Below are 14,105 nucleotides of genomic sequence, written 5' to 3'. Positions count from 1 at the left end.
GGGGAAATCCTGTCTCTATTAAAAATACAAAAAAATTAGCCAGGCGTGGTGGTGGGCGCCTGTAGTCCCAGCTACTTGGGAGGCTGAGGCAGGAGAATGGTGTGAACCTGGGAGGCGGAGCTTGCAGTGAGCCGAGATCACGCCACTGCACTCCAGCCTGGGTGACAGAGTGAAACTCTGTCTCAAAAAAAAAAAAAAATTAGCCGGGTGTGGTGGTGGGCACCTGTAATCCCAGCTACTTGGGAGGCTGAGGGAGGAGAATTGCTTGAACCTGGGAGGCAGAGGTTGCAGTGAGCCAAGATCGTGCCACTGCACCACAGCCTGGGTGACAGAGATAGAGCAAGACTCTGACTCAAAAAAAAAAAAAAAAAAAAAAGAAATCCAAATGTGTATCCAGTTGGTGACATGTCCACATGGAGAGGAACTATCCTACGTGACCTTAAAACACAAGGCCAAGCACAGTTGCTCACACCCGTACTCCCAGCACTTCGGGAGGCCAAGGCAGGAGAATGGCTTGAGGCCAGGAGCTTGAGACCAGCCTGGGCAACATGAGGCTACCCCGTCTCTACAAAAAATTTAAAAATTAGCCAGGTGTGGTGGCATGCACCTGTGGTCCCAGCTACTCAGAAGACTGAGGTGGGAGGATGGATTGAGCCTGGGAGGTCAAGGCTGCAGTGAACCATGGCTATGCCACTATGGCACCAGACCTAAGTCTTTGTCTCAAAACAAACAAACAAAAAAACCCACAGTAATCTGAATGTACATCATTGGAATGATGTTTCTAGTAATTACATCATTGGGATTGCTTTGCAATTATTATCCTGGGACTGTGAGATAAAGCAAATGAATAACTGTGCCAGTGTAGTTGGGAACCTGGATATTTATTTTTTTTCTTTGTTGGTGTCTGATTGTCTTCAAAGACAACCTGGATTTTAAGATTGAGAATCTAGGCCAGGCACGTGGCTCACGCCTGTAATCCCAGCACTTTGGGAGGCTGAGGCAGGTGGACTACCTGAGGTCAGGAGTTCGAGACCATCCTGGTCAACATGGTGAAACTCCATCTCTACTAAAAATACAAAAACAGCTGGGCGTGGTGGCACACACCTGTAATCCCAGCTACTCAGTGAGTGAGACAGGAGAATCACTTAGAACCTGGGAGGCAGAGGTTGCAGTGAGCAGAGATCACGTTAGCCTGGGCGACAGAATGAGACTCTGTCTCAAAAAAAAAAAAAAAGGATTGAGAATCTAGACGTGTAAGATTGATGAAATCAGTCTTACACATCTAGATTCTTAATCTTAAAATTGCTGTAGGCCTGAATGTGAAGTATTAGCATGAACGCACAACAGTTTATCTTTAAAAAAAACAAAACCCTAGTTCTGTCCATGGAAAGGCCTAGAAACAATGACCAACCCAAGCAATGAGCACCCAGCACCTCGAATTGTGTCTCTAACACCATTTCCTACTAAAAGGAACCAGAGCTCCTTGGAAAGACCAAACTGGATCAAGCCTCTAGGTTAGTACTGTCCAAGGGAATTTTCTGTGACAATAAAAATTTTCTTATCTGCACCATCCAATTGGTAGTCATTAGCCATTTGTGGCTATTAATCACTTGAAATGTGACAGCTAAGCTGAATTTTTCATTTTAATTAGCTTAAATGTAAATTGCCACGTGTGGCCAGTGGCTTCCACACGGCACAGCATGGCTCTAGACAGAACTACCAAATTCCAGGAAAAGGCAACAGAGGAACATACAAAACCCAAATCCTGCTTCCTCACCTAAATGAGGTGAGGAAGAGGAACCTATAGGTTAAAACAAACTCAAGAGACATATCAACCAGTCAACTCTGTGGTTCTGGAATTCGCTTCCAAAAAATCTAGGTCTAGAGATGATGAGCCGGAGTGAAGATACAGATGGGTGATGGGCACGGGGATGCGCGTGGTAATATTCTCTCCGCTTTTATACATGCTGGGAATTCCCCACAATAAAAAGTCAAACACAGGACTCTAGGACCAATCTCTTGCCTCTCCCGCTTCTAGAACAGCAAAGGACTCAGGGGGAAAGTGGCTTAGAGTGGAGCTATTTCACACTTACACATGAAATACTGGAAGGCCTTGGACTTCACAAGGATATTAATACCTATTTGAAGAAAAGACAAGTTAAAATGTAAATTTACGCACTTGTTCCCCCTACCGTGTCCTTTATTATTATTATCTCTTTCTGGGCAGGTGCAACCACCTACCACACTCTTCGTGCATGCAGGTAAGCATGGTCTTTACCCCAGAGGTGAAGAAAGGAGGGTCCTGCTCAAAGAGTGGTACCCACGCTTCTGCTCAGACCCCCAGACAACACTGCACTGACTACAGCTGCTCTGGGGGGAGCCTGAGCAACCTGGAACCGAGATAGAGCAGGACAAAGCTCTCCTGATCAGTGCTGAAACTGGCATGAAATTAAGGCGCAATTGTCAGGTAAATAATACGAGCACCCAATTTGAAATTTTCAAACTTTACACTACACAAGCATTATTCAAGGGGTCATGCAAAGTATACATCCTGCCATAAGAGGAGGGCAAAAATATATTATCGGAGTCGGGCGCAGTGGCTCACGCCTGTAATCCCAGCACTTTGGGAGGCCGAGGTGGGTGGATCACGAGGTCAGGAGTTCAAGATCAGCCTGACCAGCATGGTGAAACTCCATCTCTACTAAAAACACACACACACAAAATTAGCCGGGCATGGTGGCACATGCCTGTAGTCCCAGCTACTCGGGAGGCTGAGGCAGGAGAATCGCTTGAATCTGGGAGGCGGAGGTTGCAGTGAGCGAGATCGCACCACTGCACTCCAGCCTGGGCGACAGAGCGAGACGCCGTCTCAAAAAAAAAAAAAATATATATATATATATATATACACACACACACATATATATACACACACACATATATATATACACACACACACATATGTGTTATTGGATGAAAAGGCAGATTACAGAATGGAATATATAATGTCACCCTACTGTTTTAAAAATGCATAGAAAAATGGCACAGAGGGAAACACATCAGAGAACTAACAGTGGTTATCTGGGTGGTAAATTTCCATTTACTTCTAATTATCTCACTCTCAAGTTTCTTCAATGAACATCTTTGCTTTTGTATGGAAAAAGAAAAATACCCCAAATGTCTTGGTTGGGTTAAGTTACCCATTTTGGTTGGGTTAAGTTACCCATTTCTCTCCCAATCTGCTTCCTACCACTCTTACGTCCCTGCTGGGGTAATCACACTGTCTCTTCACACAGACATTCAGACAAACACACACACACACACACACACCTCTGAACCTCTCCTCAGACGCTTATCTGTGGTCTCTGAAAACCTCCATCGGCCCCCAGCTGCCAACACCTGCCATACTCAAGCCCACTTACCTTTGAAGATGAGGAGCGCTGTCCTGGGAAGCTCATCAAACCAGTGCTCTCTGTTTTTCTTGGCCTGGTAGACAACAGGACCAAGAGGGAGGGTGTCAGGGCCAGGGACCAGAGCCCTGCCCTGGAGCCAGGATGCTGGCTTCCTTTCCTGTTCACCCTGCTAAACTGGGGAACAATGTTAACCTTCAGGGATCTACATGACAACACAGCCAGCCAGTGTGTACCAAGCGTTTACAATGTGCCATGCAGAGGCCTTATTTTAGTATAGTCCTGAAATGAGCTTTGTCAGTAGGGATTATCCTTACGCCACTTCCCAGGTAAGACAAGCCTCAGAAAGGCTCAGTAACCCGCCTGATGTCACACAATAACCAATGGGGTCTAAGTGAGATTCGGTGCTGTTAACGATGACACTGTATCACAAATGTAAGGGCAGATTTGGGGGCTGGGGGCCACCTGTGATCCCTGAAGTGTACCATGCCAAGCTGGGGGCTGAGCTGCTCTAGCAGGGAGAGAGCTGGATCTCAGGGTGCCCCTGCTCCTCACTGCCCCACGTGGGGACCTGTCTGTCTACTCCTTCTATGGTCTCAGAGGAGAATTCACCTTCCACTTCAAAGCAGCAACTTCGTAGATATCGTAAAAGTCCTTTAGGCTGCCAAAAGCAAAATAAAAAGGGACAAAATATCAGAACATAGTTCCACTGAGCTTTGCTTCTCTTACTTGCCTGCCTATGGACACCTTTATGGGGTGAGGGTGGGAGGAAGAGAGGGGACACCATGTGAGTCCCAGCACAGCAGTGCTGGGGGATCCTTTACCTGCAAGCGTTTGGATCTCCTCTGACCTTGAGGTACTACAAATACGTAACCCACTTAAGTCTCCACCGATGGCACTAACTACGGACAGTGTCAGTGCCCTGGAGAGGCAGCTGCTGGAGCACTAGGATTCTTAGGAGGATGGAAACTTCGCTTTTTAGCAGGGGCCTTAATGCAACACCTGGGACTGCAAGTTCAGCTCAAACAGGGCTTGTTCTCAGCTCCACAGCAGGCTGCTGTGGACAGGGCTTGGTCATCAACAGCCTGGAAGACCAATCCTGCCCCTGGAGATCTCGGGTCAGTTCTCTGCGGCCGAGCCAGGTGTGTGCAGGGGATGGGGGAAGTATATTCACCCCTGTCTGTCCACCTGGCTCACATGGGACTATCCTACCCCACTGGGGGTTCGAGGGCCAGCAGCTGGGCCAGTCCACTTCATGAGCTCCTTTTTTCTCAAGTCAGTTTAAATTGGATTTGTGTTGGACTTTTGTCACTTGCAAAAGGCATCCTGATGAATCCAGTGTGTAAGTCTACATGGATAAACATCTGTGGAGGAAGTCTCTGACAAGCCTATAGGCCTGCCCACCTCCAGGGCCTTCACATGCCCCCGTTCACTCTAGACGTGAACACCTTGTCTGGCCATGCTGCCCCTACCAGGCATCTGCTCTTACCTGAGCAGGGGTGTGTTGTTCTGATTCAGGGCCTTGAAGGTAAGATAGCGCTCCCTGGCACTCATCCGGGGCTTGTAGAAGCGCATGAGGCCTTCAAACTGCCTGTAGGAGATGCCGGCAGGCCTCTGGGGGAGAGGGAAGAGCAGTGTGGAACCCAGGCTACTCCCCTTCCCTTGGGGCACCCACTCCAGATCCACTCCAGCTCTGCTCATTCTTCCAAGGTCAGGGTTCCTGGTTTCTAAAGTGGCTGGCCTGGCCATGCTTAGGGGCTGCTCTGGGCAAGGGAGGGAGGACAGGGACCAAGCCCCTCCCTGGCCCATAGTTCCTACCCTCTGGCTGATGAGCAGACGGTAGGCATGCTGGATAGCGGTTCGCTTGTGCAGTAGCAAAGACTTGAACTTGCGTTTCTCAATGTCGTTGAAGGTGTCGAACACCACAGCCAGAAGCTGTGGGAGAGAAGCACAGAGCCCTAGCTCAGGACCTTGAGTGGTTAGGGCAGGGAGTGCAGGGGGGTATGAGTTCATCATCTAGGCAAGGCTCTTACCCAGTCACCCCAGAGAGGCCCTGGGGAGACCCTCTCGCCTGCACCTCATGGGGTAGGAAGTCAGTCTCCCAAGTCTCAACAGAGGAAGGCCCTTTGTTCCACTTGTAAATTTCCCTCTTCAGATACATGAGGGCATTGTTACTCCATCTTTCCCAGGTTCCCCTCCACTTTCCCACACTCCTTTCCCCAGTTCCAGCTACACCTTGTTCCAGGCTGCGCAGGGGCAAGCCAGGGGAGGAGAGAGTAGCAAGAGGGGCGCATCTGGATTCTGAGCCCAGTCCGACTCCAGTCAGTGGCAGGCGGAGGCTGCCTGCCCACTGCCCTCCTGACCTCCGATCCAGAAGGACCCTTCCTCCTCCTGCCCCTTTGTTACTTCTCCTTGTGAGTCACTGCTTCACGTGTGGCCCAAGAAAAAGGGGAGTGAGAGGCTCTGCATGCAAGGAAATAACGTTCTAGAGTTGGCTAATACCAAAAGTTAGCTTATCAGAGGGGGATGGAAGGCGGGGGAAGAACTTGAAAGAATCCTTTTTAGAAACACTTTCTCTGTCTTTAAAAATGTTTTAAGGGAAACTCTCTGGTCCTTTCCCTCAAACTGGTCCCCCGTTTTTTCCCTGTGGATCAAAGATCAGCATGCTTTTTCTGTAAAGGGTTCGACAGCAACTGTTTTAGGCTCTGAAGGCCAAATGATCTCTGCTGCGACTACTAACCTGTGGTCATATCATGAGATCAGCCACAGACTATACATGAACAAATGGGCATGACTGTGTCCCAATGAAACTTTATTTACAAACACAGGCCATGGGCCAAATTTGGCCAGCAGGTCATACTTTGTTGACTGCTGCCCTAAATTTTCACAGCTCTAAATATATTATGAATTAAATCAAATACAAAGAAGTACTCAACATATTTCTTCTTGGTTTTGAGGAATTAAAACAAGAAAATATTTTCTCAGGCCGGGCACGGTGGCTGACGCCTGTAATCCCAGCACTTTGGGAGGCCGAGGCGGGCGGATCACAAGGTCAGGAGATTGAGACCATCCTGGCTAACACAGTGAAACCCCGTCTCTACTAAAACTACAAAAAAAATTAGCCAGGCATGGTGGTGGGTGCCTGTAGTCCCACCTACTTGGGAGGCTGAGGCAAGAGAATGGTGTGAACCCAGGAGGCGGAGGTTGTAGTGAGCCGAGATCACGCCACTGCACTACAGCCTGGGCAACAGAGCAAGTCTCTGTCTCAAAAAAAAAAAAAAAAAAAAAAAGGAAATATTTTAAATATTTTCTCCTTTTTAAGACTTAAACCTTGGCCAGGCACTGTGGCTCACACCTGTAATCCCAGCACTTTGGGAGGCTGAGTCGGGCGGATCACCTGAGGTCAGGAGTTCAAGACCAGCCTGACCAACATGGCAAAACCCTGTCTCTACCAAAAATACAAAAATTAGTCGGGTGTGGTGGCATGTGCATGTGCCTGTAGTCCCAGCTACTTGGGAGGCTGAGGCAGGAGAATCGCTTGAACCTGGGAGGCGGAGGTTGCAGTGAGCCGAGATTGTGCCACTGCACTCCAGCCTGGGTGACAGAGTGAGACTCCATCTCAAAAAAGAGAAAAGGACTTAAAATTTTTTAGATTTCACAAGTCTACCTGGAAAAGATGATTTTCATTTCTATACTGGGCCTGACTGTGGTGACTGGTGTGAGAATGCTCTGCGGAAGCATAAAAATAAACACAAGACTCGATCGGAAGCCTCTCCCTGTTAGCCCTGCCATGGCTGTGTGGTCTGGGCACCGGCCTAACAGCCTGGTGTCGGATGTGATCTGTGATGGCTGGGACACTCCTGGAGGCTGTCCACACCTCCACAAACACCCTCCAAGTTCTTTGAGCACAGAGGCTTTACGTTTTCCTTCACAGAACGTGTTCTATACTGGATTTTCTGATGGTTCCTGATAAGTGAGGTAGAAATACACAAGACATTTCTGGCACGTGAGTGCAACTGAACAGAGTGGTTAGGAACAGGGCTCTGGGATGAGCCTGGCCTGGCCACTCCAAGCTATGCAGCCATAGGCAAATCACACTGTCACTCTGACCCTCAGTCTCTTCATCTGCACATGGAGAACCATACTCACTACCTCCACGGTTGTGTTTATTTATTAAATTATTTCATCCTCATATGTAAAGCACTTTGCATAGTGCCAAGTGGCTAAGGCTTACTAAATGCCACCTTTTATGGTTATTATAATATACTTGGCCTTCTTTATCTGTGGGTTCTCCATCCATGGATTCAACCAACTGCAAATCAAAAATATTCCAAAAAGAAAAGGATGGTTGCATCTGTACTGAACATGTACAGCCTTCTTTTTCTTGTCATTATCCCTAAACAATATAGTATAACAATTTTTTTTTTTTTTTTTTGATACAGAGTCTCGTGCTGTTGCCCAGGCTGGAGTGCAACGGCATGATCTCGGCTCACAGCAACCTCCACCTCCTGGGTTCAAGCAATTCTTCTGCCTCAGCCTCCTGAGTAGATGGGATTACAGGCACCCACCACCACGCCCAGCTAATTTTCGTAAGTAGAGACAGGGTTTCACCATGTTGGCCAGGATGGTCTCGAACTCCTGACTTCAAACGATCCACCCACCTTGGCCTCCCAAAATGCTGGGTTTACAGGTGTGAGCCACCATGTCCAGCCCAGTATAACAACTATTTACATAGCTTTTACATTGTATTAGGTGTTATAGGTAATGTAGGATAATTTAAAATATCTGCAAATACTCTGCCATTTTATATAAGGGACTTGAACATCTGTGGATCTTTGTACCTACAGGGGGTCCTGCAAACAATCCCTGTGGACACCGAGGGTCAACTGCTTATTTCTGATGTAAGAATGAAAAGGTCCCAGGGTTGCCTGGGTTTCACATCCAGCACTACCGGCATCAGCAGCACTGCCTTGGTGAGGACGCCACCCCCAGCAACTGGCTGAACTCCTGAAGTCCCGACAGGGCATTCCCTGCAACACCGCACCTGACTATGAATCTGGGACTTCCTGCCCCAGCGTTCTGCCCTGAGAGGTGGAAGACAGTCCCCACTTCTCCACTCCCACGGTGCCTAGTGCTACATGGGTAGGGGCAGGCTGCTTCAGCGTAGCCTGAGGCATAGTCACTCACCAGGTTCATGATGAAATACAGCTCGATGGAGAGGTACACGATAAAGAAGACGCAGGACCAGGGGTTCCGGGAGTAGGAGGGCATCATCACATCTGGGAAACTGTATTTGCAGAGGGTGACCCGGCGTGCTGTATCTGCCTGTCTCCATCCTCTCAGAGCACATGCCTTGCAGAGGACAGCTCCTTGTCTGCCTTCCCAGCCTCCAACCCCGGTTCCCCTACTCTCATCCCTGGGCTTCGTGCTCAGTGGACCAACCCTGTCTCCCAATAGCACCACAGCACCTGCCTGTGCTGGGATGTGGAATATACTTGGCAGAAAAGAGAAAGAGACCCCAGGGCGGCAGCAGAGGACCAAAGGCAAGGCAGAGCCTGCACTTACTTGGCTGTGGTCAGAAGGACAAACAGACTAACGATGCTGTTCTCCAGGGTGCTGAAGTACTGCAAGGGAAGAGAGGGCAGAGAAGTCGGGACCAGCCAAGAGCACACGGCCATCAGGAACAGGCTGTGATGGGCCACCTGGCATGCCCTGCCTTGACCGCTCTTGCATCTCTCAAGGAATCCCTGAGGGAGGCAGAGGAAAGAGCAAACATGCAGTCCAGAGGCCTCCCCTTTCCTGCACCTGATGCTTCTGGCAGAAGCAGACTATTGACTTGGGGGGACTTTTTTCTAGGGAGTCACATGTCTGGGCCATTCGCCTGGCTCTCCCCCACTGCTCCTCTGCCAAAATATTCCAATGGTCCAAACCTGATCCTGGTGGCACTCCTTTCAAGGACAGAAAAGGGGATCCCCAGCGCTCAAGGAAGGAAGCGGTCAAGTCTGAGTGATGGGAACTCCCAGGTGCGGTGCACACAAAAGCTATGATGAGAAACCAGGCAGGCCCCCCCTTCCCCATATGGCCACAGGGTCATGCTGGTGACCCTGTCTGAGGGAAAAGCCCTCCATAAACGAAGAGACGGACAAATGTGCCAATTACTTACGGGGTCTGAAGGGTTAGGGGAGAACAAGTAGAAACCTAGAAGTGGGTGGAAACAGATAAACAAAAGGATTAGAGCAGAGGTCCCAAAACCTGGTGCCAAAAGGACTGGACAAATACATGCAAATGAATGCAGCAGGTCAGGAAGAGCAGCAGGGACTGCTGGGGACCACAGCACCCCGAGAACACATGCTCTGTTGGAAGGGAGCAGGGCTGCTGGCACCAGACGCTTGCTGCCCTACAGCAATGTGCCGGGCACTATCGGCTCTGTTCTTTCAAAAGGCTGGAAGTCTGTATTTTTGTGTAAAATCTAATTTTAAAATGCTGGCTCAAAGTTTTCAGACCAAACAAAACCCATCTGTAGGCTGGATCTGGAATCCAGGCTGCTGTTTTGCAATCTTAGGTTCTGAGAACATGACAGCTGACTAAATTCCAAAGGGATCCACTGCTCCCCTGCAGCCAGGGTCCCAGGGTGGGAATGCCATTCACTTCCTCCCTCCAGGAATGGACCACTCCCTGAGTCCCTGAAATCCTGAGTGGGAAAAGGGAGGAACTCTGCCCTCAGGGGAAATCAGCCCCTACCCCTGGAGAAGCACAAACAAAATTCTACCAAAAGTGGGGTGGTGGGTGGGAGGAAGTGAGAGCCATGACTCAGGACAAGGCAGTCACGAGGGCCGGGAGGGGTTGGCCCTGGCTCTAGCCTCAGAGTCAGGGCTCTGGAGTTCCACTGTCTTCGCCATCTGCGGAGTCCTGGTGAAAGGACCTCGGCTTTCCCAGCTGAGTGCCACGGCTTCCGATGTCTACGCCCTGTGACTCTGTGTGGCTGTCACAGTCAGCCCCACCTGAAAAACTAAGCCCTCCTGAGTGAGCAGCCTGTGACCATGCTGTACCCAGTGAAGCTGAAGCTTGCCGTCTCTCAGGGCCCAGGCAAGCGCCTTCGGGAAACTCTCAAGCGTGAGCACCAGGAAACACACAGGAGTGTTCACTGCGGTGGGATTTGTGATAAGAAAAACGTCCGACAGAAGAGCAGATAAACAAGCTTTGGCATACTTGCTCCGCTCCAGTGAAAATGAATAAACAGCATCTACATGTATCAACAGGAATAAATTTCAAAAACACAGTGCTGAGTGAAAGGGCAATGTGTAGAAGCGGATACCCATATTATATAACCACTTAGAGACTTTTTTAAGTATGCAAAGCATTATCATTTCTTTGTCACTTGGGGAAATGTAAATGTGAAGTAAAATATAAAGACATGCATGGGAAAGATAACGTAGGACATGGGGTACCTTTGGGGAAAGCAGGAATCACGATCGCTAAAGGTCACAAACATGCCTTCCATTTTACTTCTAAGGCTTCATTTCCTAAGCTGGATGGTAGGTCCATGGGTGTTCATGTTATTATTACTTATTTATTTTTGAGACAGAGTCTTGCTCTGTTGCCCAGGCTGGAATGCAGTTGCGCTGTCACAGCTCACTGCAACCTCTGTCTCCCCATGCTCAGGTGATCCTCCTGCCTCACCTCTTGAGTAGCAGGGACCACAGGTGCACGCCACATGCCACCATACCCAGCTAATTCCTGTATATTTTTTTTTTTTTTTTTTTGTAGAGATGGGGATCTCCCTATCTTGCCCAGGCTGGTCTCGACCTCCTGGACTCAAGCGATCTACCTGCCTCAGCCTCCTAGAATGCTGCGACAATCAGCGTGGGACACCATGCCTGGCATATTTTTAAAATCTTTCTGAATTTATAAAACTACCTGCTCTGGTCTGAATGTTTGTGTCCCCTGCCCCTAATCCCTACGTTGAAATCCTAATCCCCAAGTTGAGGGTGTTAGGAGGTGGCGGCTTTGGGAGGTGAAGAGGTCATGAGTGTGAAGTCCTCCCGAATGGGATTAGTGCCCACATAAAAGAGGCCCCAGAGGCCGGGCGCGGTGGCCCACGCCTATAATCACAGCACTTTGGGAGGCGGAGGCAGGTGGATCACAAGGTCAGGAGTTGGAGACCAGCCTGGCCAATATGGTAAAACCCCATCTCTACTAAAACTACAAAAATTAGCTGGGTGTGGTGGTGGGTGCCTGTAGTCCCAGCTACTCGGGAGGCTGAGGCAGGAGAATCACTTGAACCTGGGAGGCAGAGGTTGTAGTAAGCCGAGATCGTGCCACTGCACTCCAGCCTGGGTGACAGGGTGAGACTCCGTCTCAAAAAAACAAAACAAAACAAAACAAAACAAAACAAAACAAAAAGAGGCCTCAGAGAGCTGCCTCCCAGCTTCCACCACGTGAGGACACAGCCAGAAGGCACCACCTATGGATCAGGAAATAGGCCCTCAACAGACACCCACGGCTGGCCTTTGATCTTGGACTTCCAGATCTCACAGCCTCCAGAACGGGGAGAAATAAACTTCTGTTGTTTATAAGCCACCCAGTCTATGGCATTTTGTTACAGCAGTCCAAAAGGACTAAAGCACTGTCTAAATAATTTTTCTTTTCTTTCTTTTTTTTTGAGACAAAGTCTTCCTCACTCTGTTGTTGCCTAGGCTGGAAAGCAGTGGCACGATCTCAGCTCACTGCAACCTTGGCCTCCCGGGTTCAAGCAATTCTCCTGCCTCAGCCTCTGAAGCAGCTGGGATTACAGGTGTGCACCACCACGCCCAGCTAATTTTTGTATTTTTAGTAGAAACTGGATTTCACCATGTTGACTAGGCTGGCCTCAAACTCCTGACCTAGGTTACCCACCCACCTTGGCCTCCCAAAATGCTAGGATTACAGGCGTGAGCCACTAAGCCAGGCCCAAAATAATTTTTCATCCACCGTGAACTTGCTTTTCCAGCACACCTGGGCCTGAGAGGCGGGAACTCACCGAGGATGGCAAAGATGATCATGAAGAACAGCAGCAGCAGGAGGATGTCCATGAAGGGGGGCAGGGACTGGAAGATCTGCCGCAGGTTGCTGGGGAGAGATGGGCCAGCTCAGGGGAGGCATCAGCTGGGGCGGGCTGTCTGGGACTCCTCCTTGTTGAGATGGGGGCCTAGTGCTTCTGACTCGAAATACTAAACCCTGCCGCACTCTGGTGTGACATCATGCTTCATTTTTTCCTAAAGTGGCTTGAGACCCCCACTCAGTGGATGGCAGGGAAGAACTAGGGCAGGCGTAGCACACAGCCACCTCTACCTGGTGAGGGCCCAAGGAGGTGAGTGCCATGCAAGCAGGGAACAGAGCAGCAGAAGGCCAAGGGCATGACCTTGGGTGCAAAGGTCGGTTTCCATGAGCAGGATGTGGAAGGCATGAAGACATTTCAAGGCCACTTAGTCCTGGGACACTGGGCCTGTTTCAAGGACACCGAGTCCTGTTTCTAGCTTTGCAGATGGGCACAGAGAATGAATTGCAAACCCACTCTCAGCAACAGTAGCCCAGCCAAGGAATTTTCCAGATTGAGTCTCCCAAAATAAATCTCAGTCGAGGCTTGGTCTGGTTTGAGTTTGGTCCTACAGCCTTGATGGAGGTGGCAGGAGAGTCTGCTTGTGTCACATGGACGCTGCTGAGCTGCCTGCATTTGGGTAGATAACATGCCTAGAGCGAGGAAGCAGCTCTGGAAGGCTGCGGATAAGATGGGAAAAAGCCCTGGACCCACAGGCAGCAAACCTACACTGCGGTAGGAATACCGCTTTCTCCTGTGCGTGGATGGAATGGCAGAGGGAGAGTGAGTCTGCGTGTACTCCACCAGCATGCAGGGTCGACCTCATCACTAACTGACTCACAAGCTCCTGCCCCACCGGCCCAGAGGTCAGGCCATGCCAGGATAGTGACTGCCCAGCTCCCCACCCGGGCCTTACCGCCGGACGCCACCGCAATACCGACAGTCCACCAGGAAAATGCAGCGCAGTGCTCGGGTCACCCGCACATGGGACATCTGCCGTACCAACACCACGATGGCCTCGACAAACTGCACCACCAGCACCGAGGTCTGCAGGTGGCAGGCATGGAGCACCGTCAGCCCCTGCAGCCCAGCCGTCATCCTGCATACCTGGAACGGGGAGCTGGAGAGGCAGTGCCCACTCTGGCCTCGGGAGGCCTTCTCCTCTCTCCAGCCCTCTCTCACACTTCCTGCCAACATCAGGCAGCCCCAGAAGAAAAAAAACTCCAGCTGCTGGCACAGGTGTGTGGCACCAGAAGAATGGAAGGGCTGTGTGACTGCTGGTATCCACTGAGGAGGCAAAACCGCCACTCTGCCAGGACCCCTCGATCAGCCCTCCCCACTCACATCAGGGATCCCGGGGCCTGCAGCTCCTCTTCAGCTCTGCTTACTTGGCTACACTCTCCTAGAGTAGCGCACATGCTCCACACACTACAAAATGCCACCTTGACGTGCTCCTACTCACGCCACTCTCTGTGGCACAGAGAGAATATGCGCAACACTAGGGACAGGTGAGCCGGGCGCAGTGGGCAGAGCTGGGTGTGAGCCCCATGTCTCCAGATGAATGTAAAACATGGAGAGCAGCACATCTCTATCGAAGGTGACTGCGCCAGTGCCTGGCAGGT

The 14,105-nt window shown here is 50.2% G+C and overlaps 1 protein-coding gene across 13 annotated transcripts in view; it reads right to left on the bottom strand.

Annotated features, from left to right (window-relative positions):
- TPCN1 (two pore segment channel 1) overlaps nt 1–14,105 on the bottom strand; it is a 111,256-nt gene that overhangs the window by 16,574 nt on the left and 80,577 nt on the right. For all 13 annotated transcript variants that reach the window (XR_008620503.1, XR_008620504.2, XM_034934572.3 and 10 more), the window contains 10 exons: nt 13,400–13,530; nt 12,427–12,515; nt 9,571–9,605; nt 8,973–9,031; nt 8,595–8,694; nt 5,226–5,342; nt 4,897–5,021; nt 4,020–4,068; nt 3,420–3,483; nt 2,094–2,138 (listed from right to left, as the gene is read on the bottom strand). Coding sequence is in view for 11 of the 13 variants with exons in the window: in XM_034934572.3 (XP_034790463.1) it covers nt 2,094–2,138; nt 3,420–3,483; nt 4,020–4,068; nt 4,897–5,021; nt 5,226–5,342; nt 8,595–8,694; nt 8,973–9,031; nt 9,571–9,605; nt 12,427–12,515; nt 13,400–13,530 (814 nt within the window). In the remaining 2 variants the exon portion in view is untranslated. The remainder of the gene's footprint in view (nt 1–2,093; nt 2,139–3,419; nt 3,484–4,019; nt 4,069–4,896; nt 5,022–5,225; nt 5,343–8,594; nt 8,695–8,972; nt 9,032–9,570; nt 9,606–12,426; nt 12,516–13,399; nt 13,531–14,105) is intronic.

Source organism: Pan paniscus, chromosome 10, assembly GCF_029289425.2.
Source record: "Pan paniscus chromosome 10, NHGRI_mPanPan1-v2.0_pri, whole genome shotgun sequence".
NCBI classification, from domain to species: domain Eukaryota; kingdom Metazoa; phylum Chordata; class Mammalia; order Primates; family Hominidae; genus Pan; species Pan paniscus.
This window is presented reverse-complemented; position numbering and strand designations above follow the sequence as displayed.